This window comes from Trichoderma reesei (genome assembly GCF_000167675.1).
Source record: "Trichoderma reesei QM6a unplaced genomic scaffold TRIREscaffold_1, whole genome shotgun sequence".
Classification (NCBI taxonomy): Eukaryota; Fungi; Ascomycota; class Sordariomycetes; order Hypocreales; family Hypocreaceae; genus Trichoderma; species Trichoderma reesei.
This window is the reverse complement of record NW_006711148.1, coordinates 2,038,683-2,050,716: the sequence shown is the minus strand read 5'-3', so window position 1 is coordinate 2,050,716 and position 12,034 is coordinate 2,038,683. Positions and strand designations below refer to the sequence as shown.

At 55.1% G+C, this 12,034-nt stretch overlaps 1 protein-coding gene across 1 annotated transcript; it reads right to left on the bottom strand.

The window, feature by feature from the left end:
• Positions 1-3,870: 3,870 nt before the first annotated feature.
• On the bottom strand, positions 3,871-5,761 carry TRIREDRAFT_54703 (uncharacterized protein; the record flags this gene model as incomplete). Its single annotated transcript, XM_006961247.1, has 3 exons — positions 3,871-4,015; positions 4,157-5,564; positions 5,623-5,761. The coding sequence occupies 3 exons, from the start codon at positions 5,759-5,761 to the stop codon at positions 3,871-3,873; spliced, it is 1,692 nt and encodes a 563-aa protein (XP_006961309.1).
• Between the last annotated feature and the right edge of the window lie 6,273 nt (positions 5,762-12,034).

The window sequence follows — 12,034 nt, the reverse complement described above, 5'->3', positions numbered from 1 at the left end:
GAGCGTCGAAGCAAGGCTTAGCCTGTCAACGAAGGAGAAGGTTGAGGGAGGGGTCGGACAATAAAAAAAATGAGAGTGCGCAGAGATGCAGCACGTGAGCCAGACCGACGTCTCTGCTGCCCTTTTTTTTCTCGTCTTTTCCTCTCTGACGAATTCAAGGGTATCGCGGGGGGAAGAGGGAGGAGTGGCGAAGAAGAATTGCAAGGCCAGAAGCAGGATGGAGAAGAAGAAAGAGAAATAATAGGTAGCCAGGCGAACGACCTGATCGGACAAAAGTCACCAAGCCCGGCCCGGCCTAGGTACATGTAGGTAGAGTCAGAGGGTCCAGTCCCGGGTCGCGCCCATGGAAGGGCGATGCCGGGCAGATCTACTAATACTGCAGCAGCCCAGTCATCAAATGGCGGCACAGTACATGTAATAATGCGCGACCCGCCGCTGCGAATACTAGTAAAGTAGCCTGTCGCACGTGTCAAGCCGGCGAGGTACCGGGTCGCGCAGTATCGCTTGCGCCTTGTCTGTACATACGTACTGTGCCCTACTTACTGTGCCTGATTGTGGGGTAGTCAATTTTTCTCCTGTGCGGTTGCCTGCCATGCAACGAATTGGCTGTCTACCTACTTTCGATTCTCTTCTTCTGTCAGTGATTCTAGTACCCTGAGTTGTCTCGCCTCCCATTGGGCGCAGCCGACGCCAGCGCCGACAGAGTTCAGATGGCAACAACTTCAGGGACCGCCCAGCCCGTGGCAACCAGCCAATCAGCAGCCTCGCGGTCACCCGAAAGTGCGGGGCCGGGGCAACAGCTGCATCCCCCAGGGCATGTCATAGGGCATCCAACAGGCCTGAGAGGGTTGAGAGGTACCAGCCGCGCTTTGGCAGGTACCTGCGGGCTCCTCCGGCCAAGGTTGTCTCGCTCCTCGGGCTGCCGGGCCTCGACATTGGCTGACGATGACGACGGGTACCGCCTGAAGCACAATGTGTCCAGCGCCCTGCTTTCCTGCAACCCCGACTTCAAATTTCATTGTCCGTCTACCCAAGTACCTAGTAGGTGCCTACCAGGTAGTAGGTAGGTAATAAGCCACATTGCAACTACCTAGTACATCTTGGTCCTTTTTACCATTGCCGGCCATTGTCTCAATGCGAAACTTGTGATTTTCATAGCTTACCTACAGTTTCCCCTTGCATAGGTACCTAGGCATCTACTTATGTAAAGCAACGTGCACCCAATGCAGTGATGCCCATCTCAGGCCTCTAGCCAGTGATGCACATTCAACCGCCTCTATGCCCAGTATCATTCATATGGTTTCTCGAATGCCTTCACTTTAGCCGGTTAACCACTGCGATATCCGGAGCAGTAATAGACCAGAGCAACACGTTGACTCACAAAATAGTTTCATCCCCCATCATCCTTTATTCCCGGACTGCTCTCGAACAAAGCAGAGAGGTCAACGACGCTCATGTGAAGCCAAGTGAGCCTAGCAGCAGCACATGCCAATCGCGGGCTCCGGTGGCGCTTATTATCCACTGCGCTAACGTCTAGGTAAGGTATCTATTACTGTACCGAACATGTCATGCAGGCATGACAAGCTGCTCGTACATATCTGTGCCAGCCTGCCTGGCCTGGCCTCGACCACTTTGATAGAGAACCTTATTATTGCATGGCCGGGAATTGTCTGTGCGGGGTGCAGCCGCTTCTTCTTCTCTCTTTTCGAGGGGTCAAAGGTAAGGTAGGTGAGATCCCGATGATCAGGACCCGAGACGGACACCCGGAAGTGAGCCAAGCTTGCACTGCGTGATGACATGGACCAATTGAAGATTAATTGACTCCATCTCGCCTTTGAGTCAATCATCGGCTGTGTTGAGCACGTCCGTAACCTCCGTCGTCTCCGAGTACCTAATCTTCCGTCATGTCTCGGTGCTCAACCGCTCAAACTCGCCAGCCGAAGCTGACGCAAATACCTAGGTACCTAGGTAGCTTTGATTAAGTCGTCTTCACCAAGTTGTAATAGACCCTCCCTTGGTTCTTCTAAACCACATACGATGCTAAATCTCTTTGAATCACTCTAAACCCGGTACAATACAGCGTGTTCAAGCCAAAGGACAGAAACATCCCCATTACCCCCTCAGTGCCCTTTTCCGATTGCCTACATCCTTCTGCATCATTCAATTCAGCCCTTGACCGAGAAAACGCCTCTACATGGGTCACACCACACGCTCTCCCCACCCCTCAAGGAGAAAAGGAAAGAAAGCCAGCGGCTATTCGCCTGCAGTGTCACCACCCTTCCCCCCCCCCCCCCCCCCCCCCCCCATTACCAAGGTAGCTTCATTCAGTTTCCCTCTCGCCCTCTCTCTCTCTCCCTCTCTCTTTTCATCCTTCTCGGCTACAATCAATTACCTGCTGCGCAGGTTACCATGATCTGCTTCCGCTTGCTCTTCGAAATCAATATCATAAACATGCAAGCCCAACTTATCCACTCAGCAAGCCCTCTTCCCTCACAGTAATATCCGCCAGATCAACTCGTTAGTACATGTAGTAATATCTGCCATCCCGCCCATCTTACGGCATGTCCCCTTACCTCGATGAGATTTTCTCCATTCACCCAACTCGGTGCCTGATCGCCTCCAAATAAAAGATCCCGCCCCTCACTTCAGCCGTCAAAAAAAAAAACACCGCAGAATAAAACATCCATTCCCTCCCCCTTCAATGTCTCACTCTACAGCACGCAATCACCTTACTATGTAGTACTACACCTCAGTAACTGAAGGCATCTCATATCATCCCAAGTCTCCCTCACCGACTTCACACCCCTCGGACTCCTCATCAAACAAGCACGCACTGCTTTTTTCCCTTCCGCCACATTCTTCATTTTCTATTCGCCCTGCATTTGAAAGAGAATACAGGGCGGATCAAGGTCCCCCCAAAAAGGCGGGTAAGCTGACGGCCCGATACGCTCCCCCAGACATCCCTGTTCATGCAAATCCCCCATCCCGTCGTCCGTACATACATGTGAGTAGGTAAGGTAAATGAAAACGAGAGCATAATAAGATACCAATTGATACGGGTAGTACGTATGCGCGCCAAAACGGGCATGACGTTATTCTTTCACGTCACATCTTGAGACAGTTAAATACTACTAGGTATCCGCTGTTCTCAGACAACGACCCAAAATCACGGCTGAAACAACACAGGAAATAGTTCATAGGCCAGAACATGGTAACTCAAGAGAATCGTCGATTGCACCAACTCTCATCATGCAGAATGTCATATTCACGCCAGACATCAACTTCCAGTACATACATATCAGTTCGTGTATATCTGAATCCTCTTTCCCGTCAACTTCCTTTGTCTTCTCCTCTTTTCGTTGAATACAACGTAACATATAAATAAAAAAGGCACAACGCTCCACATAGATGCCATAGAATGACCTTTCCCGCCCCGTCTATATATGTGTGATTCGTAAAAGACGCCGGTCCATCACATGGCAGCAAGCAAATAAAGACAAGAATAAGAAAAGAAAGAAAAGGAAAAGGAAAGTGAAAAAAAAAAAAAGGAAATGGTATCTCAGAGTCAGCCAAGTGACAAAAATGGAATGCCTTCCCCTTGCCCCCCCAAAATCGGCTTTTTCCCCCAATTACACGTACATTGCCGTCCCGGTCCGTTTGGTATAAGTAGTGGTATATGTTCGAGAATACATGAAATCAATCGCGACAAGGGATATATGTAGGAGACATAGGAATCGACAAGAGAGCGGAGCGATTTCGCTAGCAGGACGTCTGTCGAGATGCTGCAGGCGATGAAGAAAGAAGATCCCCGAGAGTGATGGTTTCCCCGGTAAGCTGAAAGGTACAGAGTCGAGGCCTCCCACGCCGCGCTCACATACCCATAATCATTCCTCCTGGCGGTGTGTCGGGCGTCGACTTCTTGGACGGTCGGAGGTTTTCCATGCTAATCATTCGGTTCCACGGCGCCGGTCGCTTGTTGGGAGTTGGCGTTCCGGGCCGCACCGTAGACGCCTGGCTTGTGTTCATCGAGTAGTCGTACAGTCCATTCATCATGTCTGCCTGCTCCGGGAACACCTGCGGGGCTTGGTATGCCGGCATATGCTGGTTCATCACCATCCATGCTTCCTGTGATGCATCATGTGGCGGCATTGAATACATTAGCTGCTGCTGCTCCTGCTCCTGCAGATGCGTGTGTGAAAGTTGGTGTTGAGGTGGCAAGTGCTGCTGCAGCTGCGGGTGTTGCGGCTGCTGCTGCTGAGGGTCAAAGAGCGATGCGTCGGCAGGGCTGTTGATGTGCTTTGGCATCGAGGTTGGAATATCGGGAGCAAATGTCGGAGCGTCCGCGGGCCACACAGTCTCGTTGGGAATGGGGAAAGGAGTGCCCGGATGGGGCCCAGCCGAAGAGTCGTCGCCCATGATTGTATCGGCGCCATTGCTCATGACGCTAGCGGGTGTCGATGGTCGAGTGCCCTTCTTCAACGAGCGCCCGGAGAACTTGAGCATGGTTTGCGGAATGCTGGTGATGCCCGAGCGGCTCTTGGGAAGGCTCGGTGTGGGCGAGCCCTCGTCCATCTTCACGGTGCTTGGCAGGGTTGCATGCCCGGAGGACTCCAGAAGGCACTGGCTGCGGTAGGGGAGCTGGAAGTAAATGTCGATCTCGTTAGGCGGCGGGGTGGAAGCGGTCGTGAACGGAGCGGTTCCAAGGATGAATGCCAATCTGACAAGGCTGGAGATGTTGCTGCCGAGGTGACGGCACTCGAGCATGCGCTTCAGGTCGCCAGACGACCTTGACCGCCAGTGAAGCTGCTGCCGTTTCTCCTTGGGCCAGATGCACGTCTTCCAGATTTGCTTGACCTGCTTCTGGCGCATGAGGTTCTGCATCTGAACCCGGTACTCCCAGTTGCTGACATCGAAGCCGTCCTCAAAGTGCTTGGCAATGTGCTCAAAGTGCTTGTCGCGCGTTGCGGAGGCGTCTTCTGCACCGTGGGCTTCGAACAGCCGGTCGCGACAGGTGCCGAAACCGCAGGCGAAGACGAGTTGCGGGCACATTTCCGTCCGGGCAGCGCTGTTGGGGAGGGCCTTCATCCGGTGAGCCTCCTTGGCGTGGGTGCTGTAGGCGCGCTCGGTCGAAAAGGACAGATGGCAACCCTTGGTCCGGCAGATCCAGACGACGTCGGCTCCGTGAAAGTTGTGCAGGTGCTTCTTGAAGTCGCTCTTCCTGCCGAACCCGACGGGGCTGTTGTCCAGATAGCACATGGGGCACTGGTACTTCTTGGACGTGGGCGTCACCAGCCGCGGCGAGGGATGCGACGTGACGTCGGGAGGCTGAATCATCGGCGAGGGCACGGCTATGGGCGAGTCGAGCCATGAGCGATCAGTCACCTTGCTGACATCTCCATCGTGCACCACCGGCAAGTCGTTCTGAGCCTCAGGCCATGTGTAGGCGGTGTGGATGGACGCTTCGTCGGACCGAGCTTGTGATGCAACCTCCGAGTTAGTCCATGCTATTGAAGACGCGCTCGCACTGCTGAGGAGGGTGTTTGCAGAGAACGCAGACGCTCGAGCTAACGCTGTGTCAGATGCAAAGTCGAGGCACGGGGCGGGAATGTCTGGGTCACCCACATGGCTCGCCATAGCCCGTCAGGGCAAAGATAAGGCTCGATGTTCCGTATTTCTGCATGAGCGAGATGAGCAGCTGCTGGTCCTCATCCGCCAACGGACGCACGGTAGACTCGTCCGGCGCGGCACCGTACGGGAACATGATGTGAGGGGGGGAGTTGTGGTTTGACGATATGAACCGCGTTCGGCCTCGTGATGAGAATCAATCAGCTGCGCGCACCAGCTATCGCCGCAGCCACAACGGTGGTATCGGTAGTGGACAAGTCGCTTCCCACGGTCACGTCAAAGAGAGGGACGCGGGTTTGCTGCTCTATCCGCACAAATAAGAGGAGAGCTGGCAACTCGACACCACCACTCGTCGTCAAAATTGCATAATTGCCGCGCAATGCGGCGGCGGAAGATGGGACCGGAGGAATGAAGCAGAGGGGACTGGAAGAAAAGGAAATCCGGAGGAAGAGAGAGAGAGAGAGAGAGATAAGAGAAATCCGAGAAATGACACGCCGGGAAGAGCGCTCGATACGTCGCTGTTGTGAGCGTGAAAACAAGATATCCTCTCCAGTTCGCGGCTCTCGCGTCCCGCTCGCGGCCGACGAGAGTTATTAATCGGTGAACACGACCTCAATCCAAGGAGCCGATCCAAGTTTGCATGTACGGACGGTTACGCTGCCCAACTTGGAGTCGCTGGGTCGCTTGCAAGCCGTCACGAAAGGGCGTCTTCCGGTCGCTCTGAGACAAGTGAGAGGCCAAAGGCGGGTGAAGGAGCGACAGAGAGGAAAGGTGCACAATCGCCAGGGCCAGGCAAGGGGAGAAGGACAGAAGGGTGAGGGGAGGAAACGGTGGAAAAGCCGGGGAAGGCTTCTAGAAGGACTTGTCGGAGAAAAGCACAGCAAAGGCGCAAGCCCAAGCAGCGTCTGGGCCAGTCTCCAGTCCAGCCCGTCGAGTCCGTCCAGTCCAGTCCTGTGCTACCAAAAGCGCCACTGGCTCGGGGCGCTGTTGATGCTGTGGACGACTTCCATTTTGTGTGGTAGGGCCGCATCTGGGACCTAACGCTTGGGAACCCTTGTGAAAGCATGAACGCGCCCCCCCCTAATCCCAAATCCTTTTCCCTCGCCCAGCACCCGGTCGAGTCGTGGCATCCGACGAATCGAGGGCTCGCATTCCCCTGTCCAGCACCACGCACCACGCCCCGTTTCAGGAACAGCGTCATTTCTCACAGCGGCCCCCATGTTCGTCCTGAAACGCACGTCGCCTCTTGGGAGGGCAGAGCTGCAGAGGCCGCGAGCAATCGAGCAAGAGATTCGATGGTGGAGTGGGACCAGCACGATGGCTGTCCGCTGTCGAAGTCAAAGGGCGCCCCCGTCCGGAGAGGCCACGGCCAACCACAGCGCTCGCAGCCTCGTCGCCTGACCCGGCAGGGGGTCCGTCGTAAATTACCAGCTCTTGTGGCCCCTGCATCCTGCCATGGATGCGGGAGACGGGCTGGCCAGACCCCTGGCAGATGGCTTCTGCCGTCCTTCTGGAAGGGAAAAGGCGAGACGTTTGGAGGAGGGTCTGTGATGCGCGGCCGGGCCAATCAGACGGGCGGCAATTGCAGTTTGAGGCGTCCAAGCCCGGTGCCCATCTTGAGGAGCAGTGGCCTAATAATGGCGACACGAATGGCGAAGAATGATGGCGGCTGGATTGCAGTCGGTCGGGATGGGTAAGGAGAGAGAGAGAGGAATCTCTGCCAAAAGTCAAATGCTACCTTAGGTACCTTAGGTAGTAGTAGGCGAGCACTGCATTGGTGGAGGGCCAAGAGGGCGCCGAGCTTGTCTAGCGCTACCGCCGGGCAGGTACCGGGGTTCGTTGTGAAGAAGGCAGCAGCAGGCAGACACGTGCCTCTGGGGCGGGCAAACAGCCACGCGGGATCGGTACACAGTACCTTTCCCGGCGTCTGCAGGTACATACGAGGACGAAAGATAAGGTGCTCGACCCAGACGTAAACCCAAATTGACAGTACCTATCGACTCAAACCGAACATCATCAACCCGACATGAGTCTAGAGCTACGAAATGCTGCTTGGTAATATCTCTCTATAATCATCTGCCTTCACCTATTTTGAGGCAACGGGCTTATTACTGATGCGGCGCTGTGCTTTCAATAGCGGAGCGATGCGATGCGATGCGATGCGATGCAGCCCCCCCGACCAAGAAAAGCAGGCATCAGCCACCATTCCTGCGCAGACAGAGGCACAGCAGATCCTCCACCATGGCTTGCCCAGAATGCCAACCCGACGGACCACCCAAGAATATCGACAAGTCGACAAGCAGCGCCTCAAGTGCTGACGCTTGGCGGCATGCCGCTGCTCATGAACCCAGCTAGCGCAATCCCCGAGAAGAGAAGCGAGCAGCCACTGCCTCGAAATGCCTGCAGCCAAATGCCGGCAAAGAGGCAATTGGTTCGATTTGCTTTGCCTGCGACTCGACCTTTGGCGATCAAGAGCTCCGGTCCAGCATCCATGCGACTGGGGCTATTACGCTACATATTACTCATGCCTTTATCTGCAGTGCTCCATCTACACTACGACTCGTATTGTCGTGGAACGGAACGCTTGAGACAAATTGCCGGTGGAGAGGCCAGACCCGCGGCATGACGGACTGCCTCGTATGTGTGAACTCTGCCGGTTATCAAACGTCATGGAAACCGGCTAGGCCGATCACGCAAATTCCTACTTGACCTTACTCGTCAACCAGGCTGAACAGGCACAGGCACGGGCACGGGGCAGAATGACGCCAAAACTCGGGGCGACAAGGGACGGTCCACCAGGCTTTGATTGCCCACAAGCAGTACTACTAGTACTAGTCGCCAGATCCTGGGACAGCCAGCGGCCGGCAGGCACATACATACATTTGCACGAAAGTGTTCGGACCTGGCAGCCTGGTGGCATCTACATATGGTGGCATGCATGCGTTTCCGTCACCACAGCTTCTGCTGGGCGGTAGCACAATGACTACCGGAGGTCGACCGATGAGCAATCAAGCTGATACCGCTGTGTCGTACAAGGCTGAAGCAAACGAGGGAAATGGCACGCAGGACGGTGGAGGTGCAGCTTGTGGCGGACGGTGTCTGAGACGGGCATTTGCCCGTCTGGATGTATGGGGACGGATACCGCCCTCGTCACCCCCAGGGAACAATGTTACGAAATAATTGCCAAGGTGTCTCTTACAAGGTACATGATGCCCGAACCGCAGATCGCCAAGCACCCCAAGGACAAATGAAGGTGCCCGGTGATGGATCCGCGCTCTCCTTCTCCCTGGAACGACTTCTGCGGATCGGATGGGGTCCTCACTCAAGCCGCCAGTGATGCAGACGAGGCTTTCGTCTGTGCATTGGAATCACCTCGGGTCAAGAATAGATATAAACGGAGGGTCCATGCGACAGAAGAGCTTTCAGCCTGGCGGCATCAGCTCAGCTCGGGGCCCGATGCCGTTCATGCACTGAACAGGAGAGGCTGAAATGTGTGCAGCCTTGGAACGCCATCTACCGAAAAAGAGCATTCCCAACACTCGGACCAGCAACTTCACTGTCGCCATCACCCACCCTTTGAATTGTCCAGGACGTCGCTGGGTTGAGTAAGGCAAGTGTCTTTTCTCTCATCGACTCAGCTCGGCTCCGAGGCTCGACATGCTCTCCGTAGGATTGCTGCCAACTTCGGCTCCTGCTCTATACGGCATCACGCCAAGCTTAAAGCGACGGCAGACGATGGGCAGCAAAAGTGACGGCCAGATGCAATCAGCCGCTCGTCTTGGCTGCCTCCAGCCTTCTCCTCTTGCGTCCTACTCCTGGCCGGCCGCGCGTGGGGATTCGGGCTGCCGATCCCGGCTGGTGATACAGACAGATTGATTGACATATTGATCGCTTGGACGGCTTAATTGATCCCGTTATCGTCTGGGCGTCGGTTCGAGATGACTCGAAAGGACATGATACCGGGTCCCTACTTGTACCTGGAAATTGACGAATGATCCAAGTCTGTACGTGCAAGTCCTCGCTCTCGCTCTTCCGGCTGGGATTGGTGGCGGCTATCACGGTTATCACTCTTCAATATTCTTCAACAGGAACTACGGAGCCAAGGGAGCTCACGGCATTCATGCTTTTTCTTGAACCAGGCCCACGCGCACGAGCCCATCGGTGGCCAGCCCCGTCTCACCGAGGGCTTCACCCAGGCCATCATGCCAGACAGCGGCAGCGTTGTGCAGCCATGGGTCTGTTCGAACCCGGTTCAGCAAGCAGGGTTCGTCCCGGCATCGCCGCTCTCCGGGCTCATCTCTCCATCCTCGGTCAGGGCCGTCGTGTCGCTCTCCACCGCCAGTCCATTGTTTGCGGCTGGCTTGGTGTTTGTTTCTCTGTTCATATTGGCCCCGTGTGGCTTGCTTGCTGCTCAGTCCTGGTTATGTAATTGCTCACTTCTCCCTTTCTGTCCCTTGACAATCATTGACTGACTTGCGGTACAGGAGTGAGTGAGTTGTGTGCTTCTTACAATCTGTTATGGGGCCCATATGAAGAAGAGTACGAGCAACATGCGTGGCGAGCTGGGGGATCGGATTTCGGAGTAAGGATGAACACAGAACCCAATCGTCATGGCCCAGCTTCATGGATGTCCTCGATCCCTCATCAGCGCGGCGCACGGTCCCTCACCCACTTTGTCGCTGACGCCGTCTCCGTTTGTGAACATTGATAGTATACAGCAAGCAAGCGAAAGAGAGAAGAGGAAGATAACGAAGAAGGATCAGAGGCAAAGAGAGCTTGGCAGCCAATGTTCGGACGCGACCCCGGACCCCCTGGTTCTCCGCAGAATTCCCTCCTTCTGAGCAGTTGCGTTACCATATGATGCCGGCTGAAGAACGGCTGACAGCCTCATTCTATACAATGCCCGGCTTTCCAGGAAGTCAGTGACACTGCGGAAATGAAGTGGGCAATGGGGCGAGCCACTCAAGTGAGCCACAGCAGCCAAGAGCAGAGGCATCCGGAGGAGTCGCTGCAGCTCGATGCCAAGGACAATTTACTGCTGCCGCTAGGGAAATGGTCGCTCCGCCAGCCCTGCGGAGATGTCCTGGTTTTGGCGAATTCTCGTCTTGATCATCTCAGCCCTAATGGAGATCGAGGGCCAGCTGCGTAGATGGAACCAACAGCGTTCGGCTCAAAGGACCAGAATGAGCATGTGCCGTTGCCGACTTGCATATCATTGCGGATGAGGATGATTTCTTCCACCACTCCCATTGCAGCAACTGCCGCTACCAACGAAGCAGGAAACAGTGATACCACGCGCGGGTTACTCAGGAGTTGACCCCTTTGGCGAGCACACCACACCACCCAGTGCCTGTTGGCTGTTGTTAGATCATTGGCGAAGGATCAAACCAGCGCCAATCACATCCGACGGCCACCGGTGAGAATGGCAGACCACCCAAGGGAGATGGCGTCCACACCAATCCAGCTTCTGTTTCTGCCAACCAACCAGTCATGGCGTGATTCTTCTTCGTCTTCTTCACCACCCTTCCAGCAGCCTCCGCCACGTGGTGCCCGGGAGCTGTGCGCCCTCTTCACTTCCAGAACTCTTCTATCCGCGAGACTTGGCTGTTGGCCGCCCACCCACACAAGATGGCATCGGATAGGAGTCGCTTAGCGAGCTCTCAGCTCTGCCCTACGGGATGTGAACAAGTGGCCTCTCTCCCTCAACACCATCACACACACACACACACACACACACACACACACACACACACACACACATACACACCTTTGCATTAACACATGCGTTGCAGGTTTATATTAGTTTACTTGACACATTTGGCCCCCCCTTCTGCGCAGCTAACTGCTGCACCTGTTGACTCACTTGCATGGACATGGATGGATGCAGAGCAAAGAGGCAGGGACAAGATAGCGTCCCAGAAGTTGGCGCCGCTCTCTTCATGCAACTCAGCAAGCAACTTGAGACCAGCCTTGTGGCAGTTGAATTCGCTCGATGTGAGTCTTATCTTGGTTGCCTTGGCTGCCGGCGTGCTACTACCACGACTTGATCTCTGGCTGCCACGAGACGCACCCAAGCTCTTCAGCCACAAAGCCAAATGCCAATCTAGCGCTGCCCCTCGACGCCATCGGCCAAGCAATGGGGCTGCCCGTCTCGTTCTCGGGGCCATCCATCACATATTACTAGCCTGTTGTTGCAGAAGCGTGCACTTTCGAGAGTTTGCACCAAGGATCGCATGGATCAACATGACACTGCATGTTCGACAGGCCAGTATATACGGGGAAGCTAGGGACAGCAATAGCTTCAAAGTGCTAGCATTGCAGAAGCCACGTCGAAGAGGACATCTTAGTATCTGTTGACGCCAATTTTGGCAGCATGTTCCTCCTCCCCCCGGCTCATGGAACGGACATT